Source organism: Apteryx mantelli, chromosome Z, assembly GCF_036417845.1.
Source record: "Apteryx mantelli isolate bAptMan1 chromosome Z, bAptMan1.hap1, whole genome shotgun sequence".
Classification (NCBI taxonomy): Eukaryota; Metazoa; Chordata; class Aves; order Apterygiformes; family Apterygidae; genus Apteryx; species Apteryx mantelli.
This window is the reverse complement of record NC_090020.1, coordinates 12,694,761-12,716,145: the sequence shown is the minus strand read 5'-3', so window position 1 is coordinate 12,716,145 and position 21,385 is coordinate 12,694,761. Positions and strand designations below refer to the sequence as shown.

The 21,385-nt window shown below is 42.1% G+C and overlaps 2 protein-coding genes across 3 annotated transcripts in view; one reads left to right on the top strand and one right to left on the bottom strand.

The window, feature by feature from the left end:
* Positions 1-10,382, top strand: part of ABCA1 (ATP binding cassette subfamily A member 1) — a 98,717-nt gene extending 88,335 nt beyond the window's left edge. For both annotated transcript variants that reach the window (XM_067316549.1, XM_067316548.1), the window contains 11 exons: positions 925-1,048; positions 1,696-1,825; positions 1,944-2,064; positions 2,247-2,309; positions 2,832-2,938; positions 3,346-3,487; positions 4,795-4,929; positions 5,702-5,805; positions 5,933-6,025; positions 6,209-6,452; positions 7,111-10,382. In XM_067316549.1, coding sequence (XP_067172650.1) covers positions 925-1,048; positions 1,696-1,825; positions 1,944-2,064; positions 2,247-2,309; positions 2,832-2,938; positions 3,346-3,487; positions 4,795-4,929; positions 5,702-5,805; positions 5,933-6,025; positions 6,209-6,452; positions 7,111-7,251 — 1,404 coding nt within the window. In that variant the 3' untranslated portion in view covers positions 7,252-10,382. The remainder of the gene's footprint in view (positions 1-924; positions 1,049-1,695; positions 1,826-1,943; positions 2,065-2,246; positions 2,310-2,831; positions 2,939-3,345; positions 3,488-4,794; positions 4,930-5,701; positions 5,806-5,932; positions 6,026-6,208; positions 6,453-7,110) is intronic.
* Positions 10,383-11,639: 1,257 nt separating this feature from the next.
* Positions 11,640-18,617, bottom strand: NIPSNAP3A (nipsnap homolog 3A). Its single transcript, XM_067316205.1, has 6 exons — positions 18,469-18,617; positions 16,558-16,765; positions 14,818-14,979; positions 13,121-13,270; positions 12,660-12,746; positions 11,640-12,556 (listed from the first exon to the last, which is right to left on the bottom strand). The coding sequence occupies exons 1-6, from the start codon at positions 18,550-18,552 to the stop codon at positions 12,480-12,482; spliced, it is 768 nt and encodes a 255-aa protein (XP_067172306.1). The 5' UTR covers positions 18,553-18,617; the 3' UTR covers positions 11,640-12,479.
* Between the last annotated feature and the right edge of the window lie 2,768 nt (positions 18,618-21,385).

Below are 21,385 nucleotides of genomic sequence, written 5' to 3'. Positions count from 1 at the left end.
GTATGTTCTTCATGAGGGACAGTCTCTGTCTACTGCAGGCCATTTCAAGCATTTGATTTAGCTGCCCTCAGTTGTGCCTTCAGAGGTGGATACCTCTCCGTTGACTGTGTTGGGAACATAGGCAGCTCACTTGATTTTTTTCCAAGGCCAGATGCCTAATGAGGATGGTGCAAATTCCCCTCATCCCTGTATGCAACATGCTTATCAGGACTCATTTGGCACATATTGGTGGGGAGTGCTCTGTGTGGAGATGGGGTGAGGGACCCTGTGGGACTAACCTGTCTGTTGCACCACTGGGTGTGAGGGTGAGGAAGTAGTACCTGGCAATGGTCCCTTCTGTGCCAAGGCTTGTCTTAGCTCAGTAAAAACATCGGCATGCTTGAAGATAAGTGGCCTATAAGAACAGGAGCCCTTCTTCAGGCTGCTCTTGGTCTGATCTGTGGGATGAGTAGTTAACAAAGCCAACACACGTTTGCTTGGAAATGGGAGACAAAAATTGGAAGAAAACGAAGGAGGAGGGTTAGGGCATCAAATATTGACTTGACATTAGCTAGGAAAGGGACTACCCACAGCCACTGAGATGGCCAGTCTGTGCAAGCACAGCTTTTTTCCTTCTCCTCAACCTGTGGCTTTTCTGCACATGTTCTTCATTTGTAGAGTGTGCCTTTTAGACTGTGAGCATTTGGAGGGATCTCTCCTTTGGTGTGGTTTGTTTGTATTCATAGCATCCTGAGCGGAGCAAGAACAGCACTGACTGTCCAGAGGAGCCCTTGCACTGGCTCTTGGGAGAGCATTTTTAATCCTTGAGTTTTTGCTGGATTGCAGTGTTGGAGTGGTCATTCACAGCCTAGGTCACACTAGGCAGATGCTGGCTGCTCCCTGTTGAGATGGCTCACTGACTGACACTTGGTTTTGTCTTAACAGAAGCTGAACAACATCAATGACATCCTGAAGTCGGTCTTCCTCATCTTCCCCCACTTCTGCCTGGGGCGGGGACTCATTGACATGGTGAAAAACCAGGCTATGGCTGATGCTCTGGAGAGGTTTGGTAAGCAAAGTTGTGTAGGACATACACAATGAACTGAACAGAACAGAGAAAGGCCAAGTCTGCCCCAGGCGAGCACCACTTGCTCCTCTGAATTAGAAGTAACTGAAGGTGCTCAGTTCGCAGCAGAGATTTGATCAAAACTGGCAGGTCTTCACATCTGTCCCATTGAGGTTATTATGAGGACTGAAGAGAGTCTGGCAGTTAGATCCCCAGAATTTTGAGTTATTAGAGGCATTAATTAAAAATATATTAAGTAAATTACATGGATGAGATTATTAGGCCGAGCAGAAGAAGTGACTGAGATTCTGGAGAGCTGGATTTTTTTCTGGGCTTTATGGCTGGTGCCAGGCATAAGTCAGTCTTCTGTGTTTCACTACCCTCTACAGAAGGTAGGCCAGCTTTTCTTTGGCAGACTGCAAATTCTCTTGGCCTGAGTCACCTCTTCCTAAGAGTCAGTCCCAGTCCCAACTTCACTACAGTAAGAAATATGCATCCAGCCACAACTGGGCCCATGTGTGGCCCATTACACTTTCCTCCCATGCGCCGCTCTGCAGTTTTCTCAGTGCCCAGTGTGGTGATCTCTGCAGGAAGAAGTGCGAGCCCATGGCTCTGAAAAGGTGACCGTGCTCTTTGTCTCACCTTGGCAGGAGAGAATCGTTTTGTGTCTCCTCTGTCGTGGGACCTTGTGGGGAGGAACCTCTTTGCCATGGCAGTGGAGGGCGTAGTCTTCTTTGTCATCACCGTGCTCATCCAGTACAGGTTCTTCATCAAACCCAGGTGGGTTGTTCTGCTCCACTTTACCACTGCAGGCAGAGGAAGTTTTCCTTAGTGTCTGCCATGAACTACGGAGGCTCTGTCTTCTTCTGTTAATGCTTCATCATGTTGCCCTCTGCAGGCCTGTCTATGCCAAGCTGCCTCCTGTGAATGACGAAGATGAGGATGTAACCAGAGAGAGACAGAGGATAATTAGTGGAGGAGGACAGAGTGACATCTTGGAAATCAAGGAGCTGACCAAGGTGACAGCAAAAGTTCTGCATTTGTCTCCAAGCCTTGCTGGCACAGACCCATGCAGTTCGCCATGGGCCTCATTCAGAGGAGTTTAGTGGGATCAAAACTGGAACATGTTTGGAGTGTTGAATATGTATGGTTCCATAGTTCTCTTTTCCCCTGTTGTTCTCATTTTTTTTTCTGCTTTCAGATTTACAGAATGAAGCGAAAGCCAGCAGTTGATAGGATCTGTGTTGGAATCCCCCCTGGAGAGGTAAGCTTATTTGTCAGACTCATTGCCTTGGTGTTACTGTAGTATCTAAGAGAAACAAAAAGAACAGAGTAGAGCGAGATCAGAAATTGATGATCAGCTTACAATGAAGAGAATGGCCTGGTAGTTTAAGCAGTTTCTGGGTCAGTCCCTCTCTTATTTTAAAGAGGATACTGAATTCCTCAGTGTCTGGGACCAGAGGCCAAATAATAGCACCCTCCAGCGTTTGGCACAGATACACTCTGGTGGCACTACAGCAGTGCATGGGCTCACAAAGGTGGCAGCATAGTTCGTTTCTTCTCCCAGTCTAAACATTTATGCTTGAAATGAGAGGTCAGAAGTTTATTCTGAAAATGTGCTGAAGAGGAACCTTTGAAAGCTGTGGGAATTCAGGCTTCTCTGGACTCCCTCCAGCTGTCCTGGAGGTCGAGCTTGTTCCCTCCTATCTTGTGCATCCCAGTCAGTGATGGAAACTCTGCAGTTGAATCCTGTTCTCAGACACACTGTGTTCTTCTACATCCCTAGTGCTTCGGGCTCCTGGGAGTAAATGGTGCTGGCAAGTCATCCACTTTCAAGATGCTAACTGGTGATACAGATGTGACAGGAGGAGAAGCTTTCCTCAAAGGAAACAGGTGAAAGACCATGCATCTTTCCTCTGCTTTGTGTCAGATAAAATCCTCGGCTGTTTTCTCCTCCAGCTTTCACAGCCTTTCTTCCACTTCCAGCAGGTATAAACTCTGCCACACTTTTGCCTTTTTGAACTCTAGGCATCTGCTTCAGCTCTTTACGGAGTCTGGTAAAGTACTTCAGTTGCTTTGGAAAATGGATTTAATCTGATAGTCACTTTTGAATACCTGCACCCGTCATGTTTAAAGGTCACATTTTAAAACAATTAATTTGGCCCATACTGACTTTTAGGATCCCGTATATATTTTAGTCCGGGGATTCCAAAACCACCAGTTCATCTTCTTCCTTTTATTACCTAAAATGGCAGCATGCACTTTGTAAAATCCTAACAAAGGTAGTTTTTCTCTTACAGTATCTTGTCCAACATCCAAGAAGTCCACCAGAACATGGGCTACTGCCCACAGTTTGATGCTGTTAATGAACTGCTGACTGGGCGAGAACATCTGGAGTTCTTTGCGCTCTTGAGAGGGGTTCCAGAGAAAGAAGTCTGCAAGGTAAAGGAGATGGAGAGTGCAGACCACCCCCGTGTCCCGTCATTCCTGCTAACATGCACCCTCCCTGGGCACACACACAGTGCAGTGATGGTCTGGGCAGCTGATGAAGGTATCAACTGGTGAAATATGGCCCCCTTTTCTTACAGGGCAAACTGAAGTTGTGGCTCTGATTTTTTTTCAGTGCTGCCTAGCAAAGTGTACTAGATGGAAGGGCAGATATTTTGGGCCATGCATTCTCTCTCTGGATGCACTTTCCCACTGAACAATTTGTTTTCTGTAGAAGTTTAAGGGCTGGGGAGCTGCAATTCATGCTGAGCCTCATTCACTATCAAGAGTTAATTCCCCAAAGTAATAGGGAAAAAATGCATAATAGAACATAACAGAAGCCTCACAGTGGCTGTTGTATCTTTCCAAGTGATCCCACTGTATCATTAAAATACTTCTGTTTCAACATCCAGCATGGGGTTACACTGAAGAGTCTTTAGGCCATTAGTAATGATCACTGCCAGTATCATATAGCTCCCTGCTCAGTGCTGCTTTCTTGAGCTGACAGCAGTTTTCACCATCTCCATGCTGGGCACTGCAGAACATGAACTGCTGTAGAAAGGAAGGTGACATCTGCACCCAGTGCTTTGGTGGGGCCAGACCTGGTGCCTGTGGTATGCCCAGGTAGTGAGAGTCCCTCTATGAAACTAGTGATGGGTGTAAGCTGCAAGCTCCATGAGGGCCGTGGGCATCTTCCTCTGTGCTACATTCCTGCAAGCCCCATGTGAAAAGGGCCCTAGTGCCAAGTGTGATGATAGTAACTGAATCGCCTCTGTTCAATGCTTTTCAGTGTCTTGGGCAACAGTGCCTGACTATTGGCAGATTTACTAATACGGCTGAGTGACGAACCAGATCCTCCTCGCCTGCCCGCAGGGCTCAGGAGCACAGTGGAGCTGCCGTGTGTCGGCAGTGACTGTGTGCCTCCTGCTAGCCCACTGCAACTGGAAAGCTAGCTGAAGCCAGCGTGAGAGAAGCTGTAGTTACGCATGTGCTGCGAGGAGCACTATGCTGGTAGCTACCATGGTTCAGCTGATGTGCAGTAACTCATCAAGCTGCAGCCATCTGGGCACCCAGAGGCAGGATTTTGTGTATCCTGGTCTAAAAGTGAACAAGGTATTTCAAAACCCAGATCCATGCCAAATTAGCACCCGGGGTGAGTGGCCCTTCCCCAAAATCTTGTAAAGCCAAAGCTTATAAGGAAAACCACGCTGCAGAGATGCTGCTGTGCTCGGTTCCAGGGGGTGTTGTGCTGTCTCTTGCAGGTTGGCGAATGGGCAATTCGGAAACTGGGCCTTGTGAAATATGGAGAAAAATATGCAGGGAACTACAGTGGGGGGAACAGACGCAAGCTCTCCACAGCGATTGCCCTCATTGGGGGACCACCTGTGGTATTCCTGGTGAGTTTGCAAGATTTGCATGTTAACATTTTCCACTGAAAAGCAGAAATCAGGTTTGAGTGAAGACTGGATACTTGATGGCCAGTTAACATTTAAATACATCATTAGTCACTTAAATGTAAGCAAAGAATATATGCAGCTAAAGATTTCCTGTTTAAATGTAGGGTCAAACTATAGCATGCCTCCAGGCTTCTATTCCTGCAAATTTGCTGGGGAAGTGGGGGGCTCAAACATATTGCCAAACTACCAACTGTTTTAGCATCTTCAGCAACTGAGCACCACTGTTAGGATTTCTGTACTTACAAAAAGGTACAGCTTTCCAGAATTTTTAGTTTTTATGATGCAAGCAAATCTTACTGCCCACAAGAATCAGCCCAGTGTTTCTAATAATTCCATGAAGGTTGGAAATAGAGGTTTTATGATTCTTTGGAAAAACATAAGGATTACTAAAGTTCATAGTATAGGAAAAATAGTCTAATCATCTATTTAAACTTCAGCTAATTGAATTTGACTTGTTTTAGAACTGGATATTTCAACATGTTGTAATTGCAGAATAAGCAGTACTTCTCAGTTCTTAAATAGATGTTACCTAATTTAAAATTTGGAGCATAAATTATTTTTCCATTCTGGAAAAACAAGAAGAGAAGTACTCAAACTTGTTTCTTATGTTCAAGTTCTCCAGTATGCATAATGAGAATGGCCAAGTCAGAGATGGGGGTATTTACCAGTAGAGTGTAACAGCATGACCTGATTTTTCATGCCTGTTTTGCAGGATGAGCCAACAACAGGGATGGATCCCAAAGCGCGCCGTTTCCTATGGAACTGTGCTCTGAGCGTCATCAAGGAGGGGAGATCAGTGGTGCTCACATCCCACAGGCATGTAGCAACCTGGTTGTGTCGTACCCCTGCTGTTCCATCTACTGGGGCTGCATGCTGAATTTGGTTCAGCTGCTCTGCTGTTGGGTGCTGCCTGCGGTGCTAATGAGGTTACTTCTGCTTACAGCATGGAAGAATGCGAAGCCCTGTGCACGCGAATGGCGATAATGGTCAATGGGCGGTTCAGGTGCCTGGGCAGTGTCCAGCACCTAAAGAACAGGTAACTTTTCTTTCCACTTACACCACAAGTTGTCTCCATTTTTAGGGCAATACAAACAGATCAGTCTTATTTTCATACACAGATTTCCATTGCTTTTTGGCTAAAGAAAAAGCTGCAGGATTTTAAGTTGTGCTTCTTTTTCAAAACCACTTACCTAAACTGTGCTGCCCCTCTTGTTTGCAGATTTGGAGATGGTTACACCATAGTGGTGCGAATTGCAGGGGCAAACCCAGACCTGAAGCCAGTTGAGGAATTCTTTGGGCTTGCCTTCCCTGGAAGTGTCCTGAAGGAAAAGCATCGGAATATGCTTCAGTACCAGCTTCCTTCTTCACCATCTTCCCTGGCCAGAATATTTAGCATCCTCTCCCAGAACAAAAAGAGACTCCACATAGAAGACTACTCCGTTTCTCAGACCACACTTGACCAAGTAAGTTTCTAGTAGCCTGTGTGCCAAAACTCCTTCCAGTAGAATAGGAATAAATCCATCAACTTACTGGCCCTATCTTATAAAAGCATTTCAGCAAACCAGAATCTAACCTTTATGCCTAAACAAAGGGATGATTTAGGCATGAGCAGGTAAGCCAAAATCTTTTAAAGACTTGTATGCTGCAACATCTTTGGGAATTCTTTGTGTACTCTGGGCTAGATTTTGTTTAAGTTTCTTTATTCCCCCAGAATGGCTATTATTGAATAGCTCTTCAAGCCCGCCCTTTATCCCTGTGTTGATCATTTTGTCTGCCAGTGAAGACAATGCAAATTTGTCAGAATATGAACACAGATAAGTTACCACAGAGAACTAATTTACACTAACTGCTGGCTCTTTTCCCACAGAAAACTTAGGGTAACTTGAGAAACTTTCTTTATGATGATAAGAAATTTCCCCTCCTTTATCACATGATTAGAAGATTTGTAGGCAGTTGCTTTGGAGTATTAGATAATACTGCAACTTGTTTATGGGACCAAAACCCTATTAATTTCAGAGGCAGTACTGAACCCCAGTACTAGTCCAGAAAGGCCCAGTGTATAAAATGCCATGAATTAATCAAAATCCAGAGTGATTTGTGACGTGGCCTTTTCTCTTGTAGGTATTTGTAAATTTTGCTAAGGACCAAAGCGACGACGACCACACCAAGGACCTGTCATTGCACAAAAACCAGACCGTGGTAGATATTGCAATCCTTAATTCCTTCCTGCAAGATGAGAAGGTGAAAGAAAGTTGTGTGTGAGCCAATTTCAGCAAAGAAATGATGAGCAGAATGCAGACTTATTTTGCCTGGACATGATACTCCCAAGGAAGAAACTAGCGGAAGAGAAACTGGACACTCTACTGATAACCATTCAATGCAACGCAATTCAATGCAATGAAAACAAAATTCCATTACAGAGGCCGTGCCTCGTGGAGTCGTTGTCTTGTACTGTTCTCAAGTGAAAGACTTGAAGTTAGCTCATTACAGTATAACTCTGTGAAGCTGTGGTAAAGCACCCACCAGATGCTGTGGGCTTTCAACCATACTGTATCTTGTCCTATACAGTATATTTTTCCTAGGTTTGCAAAAATAGTTCATTGAGGAATCATGGCCAGTGGTTATTTATTGATATTTTAATGACATGCATGTTTTACTCTTTAAAACATTCATGTCAGGAATGGGGATTACCTGGTGCTATATCCATTGCTGGCAATGAATGCACCAAAACAGTCAGTGGCAAGAAAAGTCACCAAACAACACAGTGTTGTGGCCTTATTTTGTGAAAAGTGACCTGACCAGCTGCTTTTCCTGGACTGGTGTAGGTCATATGGGGATAAATCTGAGGCCACAAAGCTGTACTGTGCAGATGGGTTGTATGGACATGATAGCCTGTCTCTTATCATCTACTTCAGTGAGTGGTGATATGCAGAACTGTGAACCCTGCAAATGCACAGGATTGTCCCACCAGCATCAAAACCAATAACCTATTCTGACTAGGTTTTTGTGTAGTTAAGTACTCTCCTGCTCCTTTTGAGGTACTGCAGCAGCTGCATGAACACCTAGTGGAAGGAAGTGGGTGACAAGCAGATCTAGGGTTTGGACCACAGCAGCAAACTCACTGGTTGTACAAGCTGCTAATGCCAAGAGCAAATGCTAAACCATGAGACATCACTCAGATATGTAATGTGTGCTCTTTAACCCCTGCTTTGCACCAGAAAGGTACCCATCATCTGAAGTTATTGCTTAGCACAAGTATGTTGCCATTTCTGGCTTTGCCAGATAAAACTAGAAACAAGATGTAGATTTTTTTTTTTAACAGTATTATTTATATGACTTTAAATAGGTAGGTAGCTTAATTAGGGATTTAAAGTGCTTTCAGTTGATCTTTGTAGCCACAGTATTTCTTTACATTATGCCTGCAATGCTATGCTCTCATTCTCTCCATTCAGTGATAGCTACGTTCATGATCTGTGCAAGTTCCAGACTCCAGCAATCAACCACTATCTGGAATTACTGTAAGTTGTTCACCCAAAATTTTCCTACTTGGAAACTGGTATAGCATTAGATTAATGTGCAAGTTTCTACTTCTGTAGTGCAGTGTAGTTTCAGTCATCAGGTGATCCCTCACTGGAGAGTATACCCTTGTTCATGTGAGAAGCTGTTTCAGTAAAATTTCCTTTGAAGAACAAGGTAGTTCAAAGTAGTAGTGCAATTACAAGTAATAGTAGTATAATTACGTTGATTTTTTTTTAAGTTTTACAAAGCCAGAAGAATATCAGAGGGGAGACTGTGGTGAGGACAACCAATTCTTGTTTATCTTGTACAACAGTCATGGGGGAGTATGCTTTCATTTTTTGCTTATGAGCCCCTCCGTGTTGCTTCTACATTCAGAAATACGTTCAGTAATGTGGTTTGAACCCAACAGCAGTTCCTGGGTTATCCCAGTACGTTATGTCTCTGCCTTTTCAAGTTCCACACTAGTTCTTAATACTATCCACCACGAATATGATTCACTGACCATTTTCTTCTCTAAATGCCTGCAGCAGCCCAGCAAACAGTGAAGGGCTGGAATGAGCCTGAAGAAGAGTAATTACGTATTTCTGGATATACTTGGTAACACTGACCAATTCAGCATTTTTAATACATAAATAGTTAAATATTTTTGCACAAGTCCGCAGTCCCCACCTGATCCTATCTTGGGATAAAGTATGAGCTTATTACAGCTCTACTAAGTGCCTTTTTCATACTTTTTTTATTTTTTTTTATCTGTAGAATATATTGCTAAGGGAGAGAGAAAGGAGAGAAATGGGGATTGGTATACCTCGTTTAAAGCATACTCTGTTACTACCTTTATGGCATCCTCAACCCACGATGATGAGTCATGAATATGCCAGACTTTCAACCATTACTAAACGGTTGGGCTAATCCTGCAGCTGTGACTTCTCTTTCATAGGCTGCCTGCTACAGTATCAGTGAAACAAATAGCATGTATTGAAGATTTATCACTGCTAAAATCGTGATCACGAATCAGAATGAAGTCACAATCTCTGCATAGAGACTGAAATTAAGAGCTTAAGTTTTGCAGAGCACAGAACTAGCATATGTAGAAAGAGAGTGAGTTATCGGAGGATTCAGATTGGGTCCTAAAAGGGCTGTGGGCTCTTTGTAACTGCTCGTGTAAATGATTAATTTAGCAGGAAACCAACAATTGCAATATAAGCCTTTTTCTTTAACCTGCCAAAAAGAGATTCTTAATTCCTGTTGCCCTGTGATTGTCAAACTCTGAACTATTTCATGACTCTCTGGTCCCTTTTGTTTTTAGCCATACTGAACACAGCATAATCCAGTTCTCACGTGCTGATTAGTTACTGAAAATTTCTGACAACCATTCCCCTACCCTTATAGTTGTGCATCAGGAAAAATCAGTTGAGTCACATGCAGTATGATTATGAACCACTCTTGATAATGAAACTGCACTGAGGTGTTAACTTATTTTAAACATTGTTCCTGTTGAAATATTGCATCCCTCTGTTGAAATATTGCATCCCTCTTTGTAGTACATTTGTATTTCAGTAAGGAGTTGTATTTTTCCCCATGGTTAAACTATCACTTTGTGCTTATCCACCCCCCTTGAATTATAGTTGGTCCTTCATTCCAAGCACTTTATGCTATCTGTAATGGGATCTATTTTTGCACTGGAATATCTATTAACTTTGCAAATCTAGAGAGATTTCACAACTGAAATTTCTGAGTTAAATCCTTAAATGGACATTTTCATTAAAAGCAGAAAAATATATATTTGTATTTGCTAATAACTGTTTATGTGAAGTATTAAAAGGCACTCTAATTGCCTTGTATTAAGTCAAAAAATAAAGCTGTTATGGCACCAATGGTCTCTAAAGCGTCACTTATATAATCTACTGAGGAGTGCTGTTAGAAGCCTTTTGTCTTTGCTCTGTTTTGATGTGAACTTTCATGCTTAACATACAAGCAAGTTCCGTTATCTTCATAAATTAGCATGGGCTACATCCTATTTTCGGGTGAGATGGTGCAAGATTTGAAACAGAAGCTTGAGTTTTATCTTCTGAAGTTATTAAATAAAAAGGCCTTCAACAAACCCTGAAGAAGCTAGTGATTGGTGTAACTGTCAGATCCAGCTGCAGAGTTTCTAAACACCACACAGCTGATTGGATGTTTAAGTCCAAAGTTAGGTACCTGCCTCTGAATATTTCCATCACAAAGGCACAGCAAGCTGCAAATGTACTAAAAGTACTCTATACCTGTTTTCAGTGACAGAGGAAAACGTATGTTTGAGTAAAAAGACTGAAATATCCTAAGCCTTAGGTAGTATCAAATTAAAGGAAAATCCCTCAAATTATTACTATACTGACTTTGAATAGCAGGTTACAAGTGAAAGAACAACCGTCTGATTCCTCAAAGGAGAACTTATTCTAATATTCTGACCCCCTCCTGCCTATAGTCCTACTATTAACCAGTCACGCTTCCAGGATCAACCAGTTCTTAAAGTTATGGTTTTCAGCAAAATTCATCTTGAGATAAGAAGCTAATTAAAACTTCCTGATTTTTCAGTTTTAGTGTAGTGTCCAGCTTATGATTCAGGTTGTGCTTGATTTTTCAGCCTCTTGTGCTAAAAAGCATATCAACTGTGGTATAAAACACCCTGAGTATTCTTCATCTTAAACAGCAGTGACACAGAAAATACTAGTTTTACTAAAAACTTTTATATTCTATGCTTTTAGTAAACTTTGTTTCAGTAAAAAAATTTAATATAAGCAATTCCTTTGGTGCATTAGTGTGCAAGAAAAAAATCTTACTAGTACCCTGTGCCATTTTGTCCATGCTTGTTTAAAAAAATCTTTTAGTTGACTGCCATAAGGTCACGTCCTGAACCAACTGGTACACAACTGGTTATAGTACTGCACACAAAATGCCAGTTTGACTTCTCAGCCCATGTGCCCCCTGCCCTGCTGCTGCTGCTCTCTCTAGCATATCAAGGGACAGCTTACTGTCTCTGAAGCAGCTATTGTCAAGATTGTTGGTGACCAAAATATAAAACCTGCAGGATGCCACACTTTGAGAATAGGTTTATCATTTTGCATTTTAAAGAACAGTAAGAGTCTTAGATGTAAACACTAAGAATTTGTGCTTTACTCAAATTTATTTGGCTTTTAACAGTCTGGCAAAAAGTATTTCAGAAAATGTAAGCATGTGTATACCAGCTGAGCTTGTGATACATATTTAAACATAAAGGACCAATCATTTTTAGCACATTAAACAAGTTTTAAAATAGCTAAATTATTGTTTGTAATCTACAGTTTTGAGAAAGCATTTGCTGAATACAAAATGAAAGAATTGAAATGACCTAAAATTAGCTAGTAGATAAATGTTCATCAGAACACCGCCTAACCAGTTTTACTGCATGATTTCTTGGACATAACTCCAATTGCATCAAATTTTAAACTATTAAGAATTGATACAAAACATCCCATTGAAATGGTCAACATATAATACCATGGATACAATGACAAGTGGGAGCATTCCTTCTTAAGCCAGTATGTAACAACCAAGATGTAACAATTACAAAAGTAACCAAAATACATTAAGGAAATAGTATTGCACAGTTGTAACCTTGGAAAAGAGCATGCTATGTTATAGCTCTGATTAGTGATCTTGCTATACAGAATTAAGAAGCCAGGGGCTAAAATAAAGGATTTGCAGAGTGAGTTTCATGCCATAACTGATATGACTTGAATTCCTATTGGTGGATCTAGGGTCATCACAATAAACTCTTCTCTTTGGCATTTTACTAATTTGCATTGCCAGAGATCTGTGTTTTGCATTCACATATTGTAATCTGAAGAACAACTGGCTCAGTTCATAAGGGTATGAAGTTCATAAGGGTATGACTTGCTGATGGCACTTCTGTCTTGTCTTTTCTGCCACTGGTTACATCATTTAGTAGAAGGCTACTTCAGTGGTGAACACGGCAGAGGAACCAGCAGCATATTTTGCTGGGACTCCAAGAATCTGACACTTTCCCGCACTGAAATTAAATACACATTTAATTAAGACAGAAGTAGTAAGAGGAATAATATTTTTCATAGCATACGTGCAAAACTTGGTTCTCTAGAGTCTCCTTCTCTTACCAGCTGCTACCACTCTGGCATCTTCATGGGCTTTGTGCCTTCCTGCTGCCCGGTTGTCTGGACTCTCATTCCACCAGACCACATGGACTGAGAAAACAGGAATAGTAGTCAGTTGAATGCTATTACTGTTAAGTTACAATACAATATGTATTGCAGGTCTGTCTGCCTTCAAGTGTTAGCTGCCTTGCATCTAACAAAAACAATTCATCAGGCAAGCATTTTGTGAGCCAATCCTTTGCTGAGATTTTAAAGTTCGACTCTTTAATATCGTCTGAGAATCTTTTAACACAGCACCACCCTGCCTAAGCCTATAATCCACCACACAAAGCTGAGTTCAAGGACTGTTTACAGGACTTTGGGGATCCACATCAACATTTTATCAAGCCAGCCAGTCCTCAGCCAGGATGACTGTTTGCCCCTCTGTGCCAAAGTCTGTGTTAGAAATTGATCAGTACTTGTACCTGTATTAAGTAATCCATATTCTGTGTGGAAAACACCGATCAGCTTAGTGTAGCCTGTGTTGATGTGAGCATTTATTGCAGCTCGAAAGGCTTCACCCCACAGAGCTGGTCCACCAGGTTTCATCTGAAAAGTAACCCATTCATATACTCCTGGAGAAAAAGGCAAAGACGACTTCAAGTAAGGAAGTACAAATTAACATGCCAATTCTCAAACAGTCTTTCACAGTCATGAAATTTATTTTGAAACTGGTACAGCAATTCCATGCCATTTGGGGATAAGCAGACCAAGAAACTGCTGCTTGATCCCAGCGTCTACTGCATCTCACAGGTCCTGGTGTCACAAGAAAAAAAGGAAGCTGCTGTTTAATTGGAGTTATTTCATTGTTAAATGAAAATACAGCTACCAAGAGGATAAAAGGCTTCGCATGAAGCCCAACTTAAAGGCAAACAGTTGCTGAAAATCTGGGGAGAATTAGACTTCTTTGCCGAAACCACAAATACTTATACACCTTTGTGGGTTTTGGATGGCTGAAGGCTGAACTAGGTAAGATGACGTTTTTCTAAGGCTCATGATAGCTTCTGTAATTGAAGTTATTTATGACATTATAAACCCCTTTACACAGTGGCAGTATCAGTCACACCTGAAGCAACAATCAGTATACCAGGACTAGCTTATCATAGCTGCTCTGCCAATCTGCCTGGTTTGTAAAGAAATCGCATGATTTGCCAAAAATGCTAGTCCCAATACAAGATGTTATCCGGCTCATTTCTGTTCAGGTAGTTACTACAGACCACAACCACTGACACTTTAAGAAAAAACAAGACAACTGACATAGGGCAGTTCTTCTGGTTTCATTCTTCAGTGATGGACTAGAGAAAAAAAAACAGGAATGAAATATTTGAGTAGTCAGCCATCCGGTTTTAACAGAAAATTGGACTGCTAGTGAATTCAGTTGTAACACAGGATAAAAATCAGAATCTCAGGGAAACAAAGAACAAAGATTATTGTATGTATGCACATGCCGAGTGCTAAAGCAGGACAATTCTGACATGATTCCATTTAACAGCAACCACAGATTCTGTGTGTTTTCATAAATGGGTGAATAGTCAAAAGTGTTAATATGTCTGCTACAGAGAAATTAAAATACATAAGAACAGGAAAATACACACCTAAACCTAATCTACAATTTACAATGTATGTTTCACTTGCACATATCTTTAAATAGTAGGTTTAACTGGGGCTTTTTTGTTTTTCTTAAAGCTATCACACAGAAGAAGGAATAACAACAAACCAATTAAATTAATGAAAGAAAAACCTCTGTGAAATAGAACATATTTTTTTTAATATCTCCAGGAAATGCCTTCTCACTGATGGATGGAAGTTAGGAATGACAGGTCAAAATACTACTACAGAACAGCCTTTTTTTAACTGTTCACTTAAGCAATTCACACATTTCTTTACAACCCGAACAAACAGGGCTCTGGCCAGTTACTGACATATGCTTCTGTATAAAATCTTTCTTAGAAACTTTGCACCTCATCTCCATTATGTCACCTTTTTCACATGGAAGTATGTATATGCTCTTGTTACATAAAGGGTTATAAAAAGATGTAATATTCAGTTTAAGCATTAAGCCATTTTGTGTTAGTCAGTCAGCATCAGTAACTTAAATCAATAAAACAGAAGATAAGCTCACCCCCTTCTTTTGGAGGCTTCCCAAGTTGACACCAGGGTACCAGATAAGCAATTTCATTATGTTGTTTTTCTACAATGGCAAGAGCTGGAGAGATGAACTTTCCCTGCCAATCTTTGTCATTGGCTATTGCAGTCCGGACTGCTGTTCTGTGGGCAAAATTATCTGCAAGAAAGGAAAAAAAAAAATTACGTTCATATACCTGCACTGAGTTCTGAAAAATGCGTTATGTCACATCAGACTCAAGCCAAATGTTTATTACAAGGAGGCAAGCTGTGCATTAGCAAGTTTGAAGTTGCTGTTTTTAAGCAGATTAGCTTGAAGTAAATATTTTAAGTTTCCTTTAAACTCTGAAAAAATCTTAGCTCTCAAATTAAGTGGTTTCAAGCCAAACCAAATTTACAAGAAAAGTTTATAAAAGCATTGAAATATTTTAAGTGATGTTACTGTTAAGAAAAATTTATATGTGATATTTGCAGGGACTACTGGATATGTGGCAACAGTTACCAAGGATAAGGGGGTCTGAAGGAAGTGCAGTGGGCAAGAAGTGAAGTGGAAACTACAATGAAGAAAGTATGGTAGTCTACCTAGATAACTTTTTTAAATGCTTAGTTTTTGCTTATGTAAACTGACATTAAAATGACAAATGTAGAAGTAATGTTTGTTCTCTATAAAAAGCTATTACATGCCAGGACACTACATTTTTGCATTTTTTTAGATTGAAAACAACAAATGTATAGAATTCCTTCAATGAAGAGCCACTGAATTTGAATTGCTTAGGCTGTAACAAGAGCTTGTGCAATATGTTTATGCACATAGCTTTCAATAATAGGATTAGGGAAAAAAATCCAGCATCTGAGAATGGGAAGAAGCTTAAGAAGTATCAGTATTTTGGGACTGAGAAAAAAAATACCAGTTATTTTAAACTATTAAAAAGATATAAGCAGGACTCTGATGAAATAAGGAGAAAGGATGTTGTACCTTAAACATAGAAACATTATCAGGAAATCAACAAATAAAATTCGTAAGATTTTTCTCAGTTTTCCAATTTAAAACCATCTAAAAGACTAACAAAAATGGTTTTAAGAATTAACCAAATAAAGAAAGAAACAGTAGAATGAAGATAAAAAGCTTCTGAGAAGCTGGAGGATGTGTTACTCATAGGTGCATTGAAACTCGTAACATTCTGGTATACAGATGGTGGGTTCCTTCACTGCTTCAGGGAAAAAGAGGTGAGTAACAGTGAAAATGCTGAATTTCAAATAATAGATTGAGGAAATCAGGAACAAAACTCTTTCTGTCTTGGTACACAAACATACCCTAAATTACACTAGGTACAAAAACAAAGGATCTGGGCATGGTTTCCCATCTCTCCATAACCCGGGGTTGAGTCCCCTAGTGCTCCCAAAAGAGCACAAGCCAGCACATCTACTTTGTCACAAAACTGGAGCTTTTCTTGGTTAGCAGCACCTTCCAGGATGGCACTGACTCCAACAACATAAAAAGCCGATTATACCTTAAGAAGCCTGTTGCTACTATGGCTGAAGCAGCAGCAAAAGGTCTGGTGCACTCTGACTATCAGAGTCGGTGGAGCAGCTTGCCGACCCTGCACATCGCAGCTTTGGGAGGCATTTAGGCACAACAAGTTTTTCTCAAAGCAGGCCTGGGGTAAGCACTCTCCTCCTGTCTGCAAGTGGAGGGGGCACAGGAGAGCAGAACAGTGCGAAGGGACGTAGAGCCTACCATACTTCCAGATATGGACAGCCTTATTCATTGCCCCCAGCTCCGCAGTCCAGAATCCCACCAGCTCAGAATGGGCTGTGCGAAGGTGAATGTGCTGATTGATCATCTCCACAAACTCCTTCATCTTCGACGGCTTAATGTCATAGGTGCGAATTTCGTAGAAAATGCCATTATCTTGTCTGGGCCCTGTAGCAAGGGATGCATATACCTAAGAGAAAATGTTAAGAAAAATAACTAAAAATAATTTTCAAGCCAGAAAACCATCTTCTGGCTTACTGCTAGATTTCAGTATTTTTGTTAAAGGAAGAAGCTGATGGTGGATTTTTTTACAGGGGGCAGGGAGGGGTGAGTACCAAGAGATCTCCATTGCAAGAGTATATCTTGTCACTTTTCCCTTTGGAAAGAATCCCCATGTGCATTGCGTGCTGCAACTACTTTTGGCAGTGCAACAGCAAGTCACCTGATGGGCCTGTTATTTGTCATATTAAATTGTTTAGTTATTAACCCATTACAAAGCAGGATTTTTCTTTTTCATACCCCTTCCTCTGGAAGCCAGGAATACGATACAAAAAGTCATATTAATAAAAGAGTCAGTAAATACATTATTCAAAGGCAGAACTGCTGGTGCCACCAAAGCACCTGCTCTGCTGGGAATATCCTGCACAGAGCCACAATGAACCACCCTCAAACTGCCCACCCCAGTGAGGGAGTAACCATTCACACCAGTGAATGCCTCTGAGATCTGTCTCTGGGATGAAAAGGTGCAACAGCACTACATTCCAAGATTCAATCCAAACCCTAAGAAATGGGAGTAGGACAAGTGGCTGCCAAGAATATCTATTTATTCTCATTACTTTCTGCAGAACAAGCTCTTGCACAGCTGCTTTTGGATGCAAAAGCAAACAAAACTTGCTGGTGTTTGCTCCACTAAATATATATAATTTTTTAAACTCTCTGATTTAAAAGCATACAAAGAAGCTATTTCTTCATATCTTTTAATAGTTTAATATAGAGTAAAACAGAAACTGTTATTATTTCTGCTCAAGAGACAGTGTGACAAATAATCAGTTTGATACTTCTAATTTACAATTCTATATTAAAAATATCTTTCCTTTGGCATTTAATACTTCACCAGACTAAATAAGATTTTTACTAATGCTATAAAACATGACCTATAACCAGCTATTGCAATCTGTTTGCTAACTACAGTCTTAAATCAGTATTACCAATTTACATATTTTGGCATAAAAAGAAAAGTTTCAGCTGCTTGAGAAAAGATTGAATTCTTCTAGCAAAAGACTGCTGAATTCTGCATCTTTGCCCTTACTGGCACCTTCCTAAAGGCTGCTCCAGAACAGTATTTCCATTCATGCAACATAAGAACCCTCCAGAAGTCCCAGAATATGCTTATTTTTACAACTCCCTTAACAAACTGGGAAGCATTACTTGCTTCTCAAGGAAAACTAGAAAAACTGTGGCCAAACCAAAGCTTTGGCCTTAGCCCGTATTTACACGGAGGTGGCTGTTGGATGGATTTTGGACCTGCCTTATTTCACAAGCATCAGCACCGTGCCTACCAGACAGCACATTCCCTGAAATACCAAGCAACCAACACCAAAGGCTTTATTTCCTAATTAAATACTATTTGGAATTTTTTGCATGTCCTGCGAAGAGCCAGGGGCACGTGCCTCCATGCAGACTGCCCGCCCCGCCTCCCTGCCCAGGCCCCGCCCCCTCAGGGAGCCACCGCCCCGCCCCCACCAGGCCACGCCCCCCTCCGCGGTATCGCCCCGCCCCTCCAATGCCCCGCCCCGCCCCCACCTTCTACCCCCCCCGCCCCGCCCCGCCCCGCTCCCTGCCGCCGCCGACGCCGCCGCGCCCCCCCCCCGCCTCCGCCGCCTCGGCTGTTACCTGCGGGCGGGCGCGGGCCCGCTCGCGGGCCAGGCGGGCGGCGGAGGCGGCCAGGGGCCGGCGGAGCGCCCCCAAGAGCAGCATGGCTGGCGGGGCGAGGCGGAGGCAAACCCGGCGGCGGCGGCGGCGGCTGCGCAGGAGGGCGCGCGAGGGCAAGGCGCCCGACCCGCCTCGCCGCGCCTCCGCGGCAGGCGGCTGTTGGGCGGGCGGCCCCACCCCCGCCCTCTGGGAAGCGGCCGTTGGGCGGGCTGCCCCGCCCCCCGTGCAGGGGGCGGCCGTTGGGCGGCCGTTGGGCAGGCGGCCCCGCCCTCGCCGCGCGGGGGGCGGGCATTGGGCGGGCGGCCCCAACCCCCCGTGTAGGGGAGGGCCGTTGGGCGGCCGTGGGGCCACCGCCCCAGCCCAACCCCCCGTGTTGGGGGCGGCCCCCACCCCACCCCACCCCGCCTCCGCCTCCGCCCCCGCCTCGCTGCCGGGTTTAGCGGCATGTTGCCCGGCCGCGGCTGCCCGACGGTGGAAGAAGCGTGGCGGAGGAGCCGCTGCCGCCCGCCAGGACTGAGTTAGGTGGAATAAACAACGGTGGCACTGCCCTGCCCTGCTGGTGCGGTTGTCTTTTGGGGAAGAGTTACTTCTAGCAGGTGCTTAAAAACAGCATGGGAGCAGTGGTTATGATGTGCTGATACTGGCTGCAATCACGATGAAATTTCAAAGTTCAGATTACCACGATCGTCTGTGTACCTCTATTTCCATTGGTAAGCTCAAGCGTACTTTAATTCCTGCTTTATTCTGTTGGAGTGGGATGGATGGATGGATAGGTGCCTGAAACTTGGTGCCTACATCCCTGTCTGAGTACCTATAAACAATAAAATTATCCAGATTGTTCAGGGGTACCTGAGACTGTCATCTCCCACAGATTGCCATGAGGCTAATCACATAATAAGTTCCACACCCTCTAGCTTTTGCAGGATCAAACTTCAAATTCTACAGTTAAAAAAATCATTCATCCTCAGTCCTCATTTGGAATAAAGTACCATGCTTTTTGTCTGAAATCTTCTTTTAGGTAAGTACAAGTTTTGTGCAAGGGGTATACAGTTCTAAGCACTCTCATCTCATTATAGGATTATGCCTGATTTCATAGGGTTTTTTGTTGTTGCATTATTACTTAGGGGTGGGATTTCATGATGACACTGTATACCTTTGCAGAATTAAATATTGGTCCACCAAAGGTAAAAGTAAAATTTCCATTGGTGTCAGTACATCCAGTGTTTTACCCATGGAAGATAAAGTAGCTCATAGTGAAGGGTGATTTACAGAAGACTACCTAAATTAAGATAACAATGATTCTTCTTAAAGAGGGTAGCACATTCCTTCCTCCACTCTGTGTAATCGAGTTTAATGGCCTTTGCTTGGAGTTAAGGTGAAGAGAGAAATGATGGATTCATGTCTAGTTTCTGCTGCTATTTCTGGAGTATTCATACTTTTTCCCATGATTCTGGACAATTTTGAGCTTTGTTAAAGCCAGCCCCAGCAACAAAGATTGTCTAAATTAAAACAAGATAGAAGAAGTTGTTCTAACAAACGCATTAAAAGCTGGTGTAGAAAGAATTAAGAGTATGCAACTATATGCATAAATTGTATGTACATTTGCGAGTGGTATTATCTGTAACATATTTTTATACAAAAAGAACTGAGCATAATACATGCTAAAGCATTTTTGCACAATCACATAAATTGTTCTCATAGTTTCTATACCAGAAACACATATGAAGTGATACTGGTGCAGCTGTTAGCAATTCAACATTCAGGGTTTTATTTCACTTCAGACCAAACTGTATTTCAGCAAACTGGACATTCTCCAAAATATTTAAGGTCTTCCTTTGTTTATTTTGTTACATGGATGAAGTAATATTATTCATGGCTATGAAAAATATAGCCCTCTTGTGCTGGGAAATTCCTTTATCTTTTTAAAAGTTTTTATTTTTACTGTTTGCACTTTTCCTGCCACTTGCAGATCCGTTCACCATTCATGCAGAAGCATAGACATAAATTTCACAACTCACAGGTGTGATTTGACATCTGGGAATGACAATGTTGATCTTGTAAAAGAAACAGTAATGGATAATACTTATTACATACACTTTCCAATTGAAAATTTTAATTTTGGTACTGAAGTAATGAATGAAATGAAATTTTATATTTTTGCAGCTGCGACCACCAGTGGTCCCGAAGGGGAAGTGATTTATTTAAAATGTTTGTTACTGATGGAAGTCAAAGCTTCCTGAAAGCAAAATGAAAGAAGGCGATTTGTGTGCTCTAGTGCTTTTACATGTTGTACGTCCTCCGTGGGGGAGCATTTTCCTCCATAAAGGAAAGAACAGGGAGATGCTTTTGATCTGATCTGTACCTATATGACCTGTAAATGTGGAAAAGCACTGGATATGAAAGGAAGGCAACAGTCTGTACCAAAGGACTTAAGGATTCCTGGGGCAGCTTAAACTTCATCTGTGACGTTTGCTTAAATACAGAAAAAGTGACTGAGAACTGAGAAAGCGCAATACCTGCCCCTTTGCTATGTGGTTTGTTCCTATCTGTTAATAACAGCTTTCACTTTGCTCATGCATAAAAGGTAAAGTAAGGAGCTTTCCTTGTGTTTCTCCACAAAGCATTCTGCTTAAGCTCTTTCCTCAGGAAATTTTCAAAAGCACAGGGCGGCATGAGGCATCACTCATTTTCAGTGGGCATAGGGCTTCTTTAAAAGTATTGCTGGTTACATTGTGCAGTGCCTTTGCTAGTACTTGAGAAGAGTATGCAATGTGCCTATTTAACCTATGCGTAATACACATGTTTTCCATTGTTATGTTTTTGAAAATCTTTCACACTAGGTGCTGCCCTTCCTCTCACTAGTTCTAAGTAGGAGTGA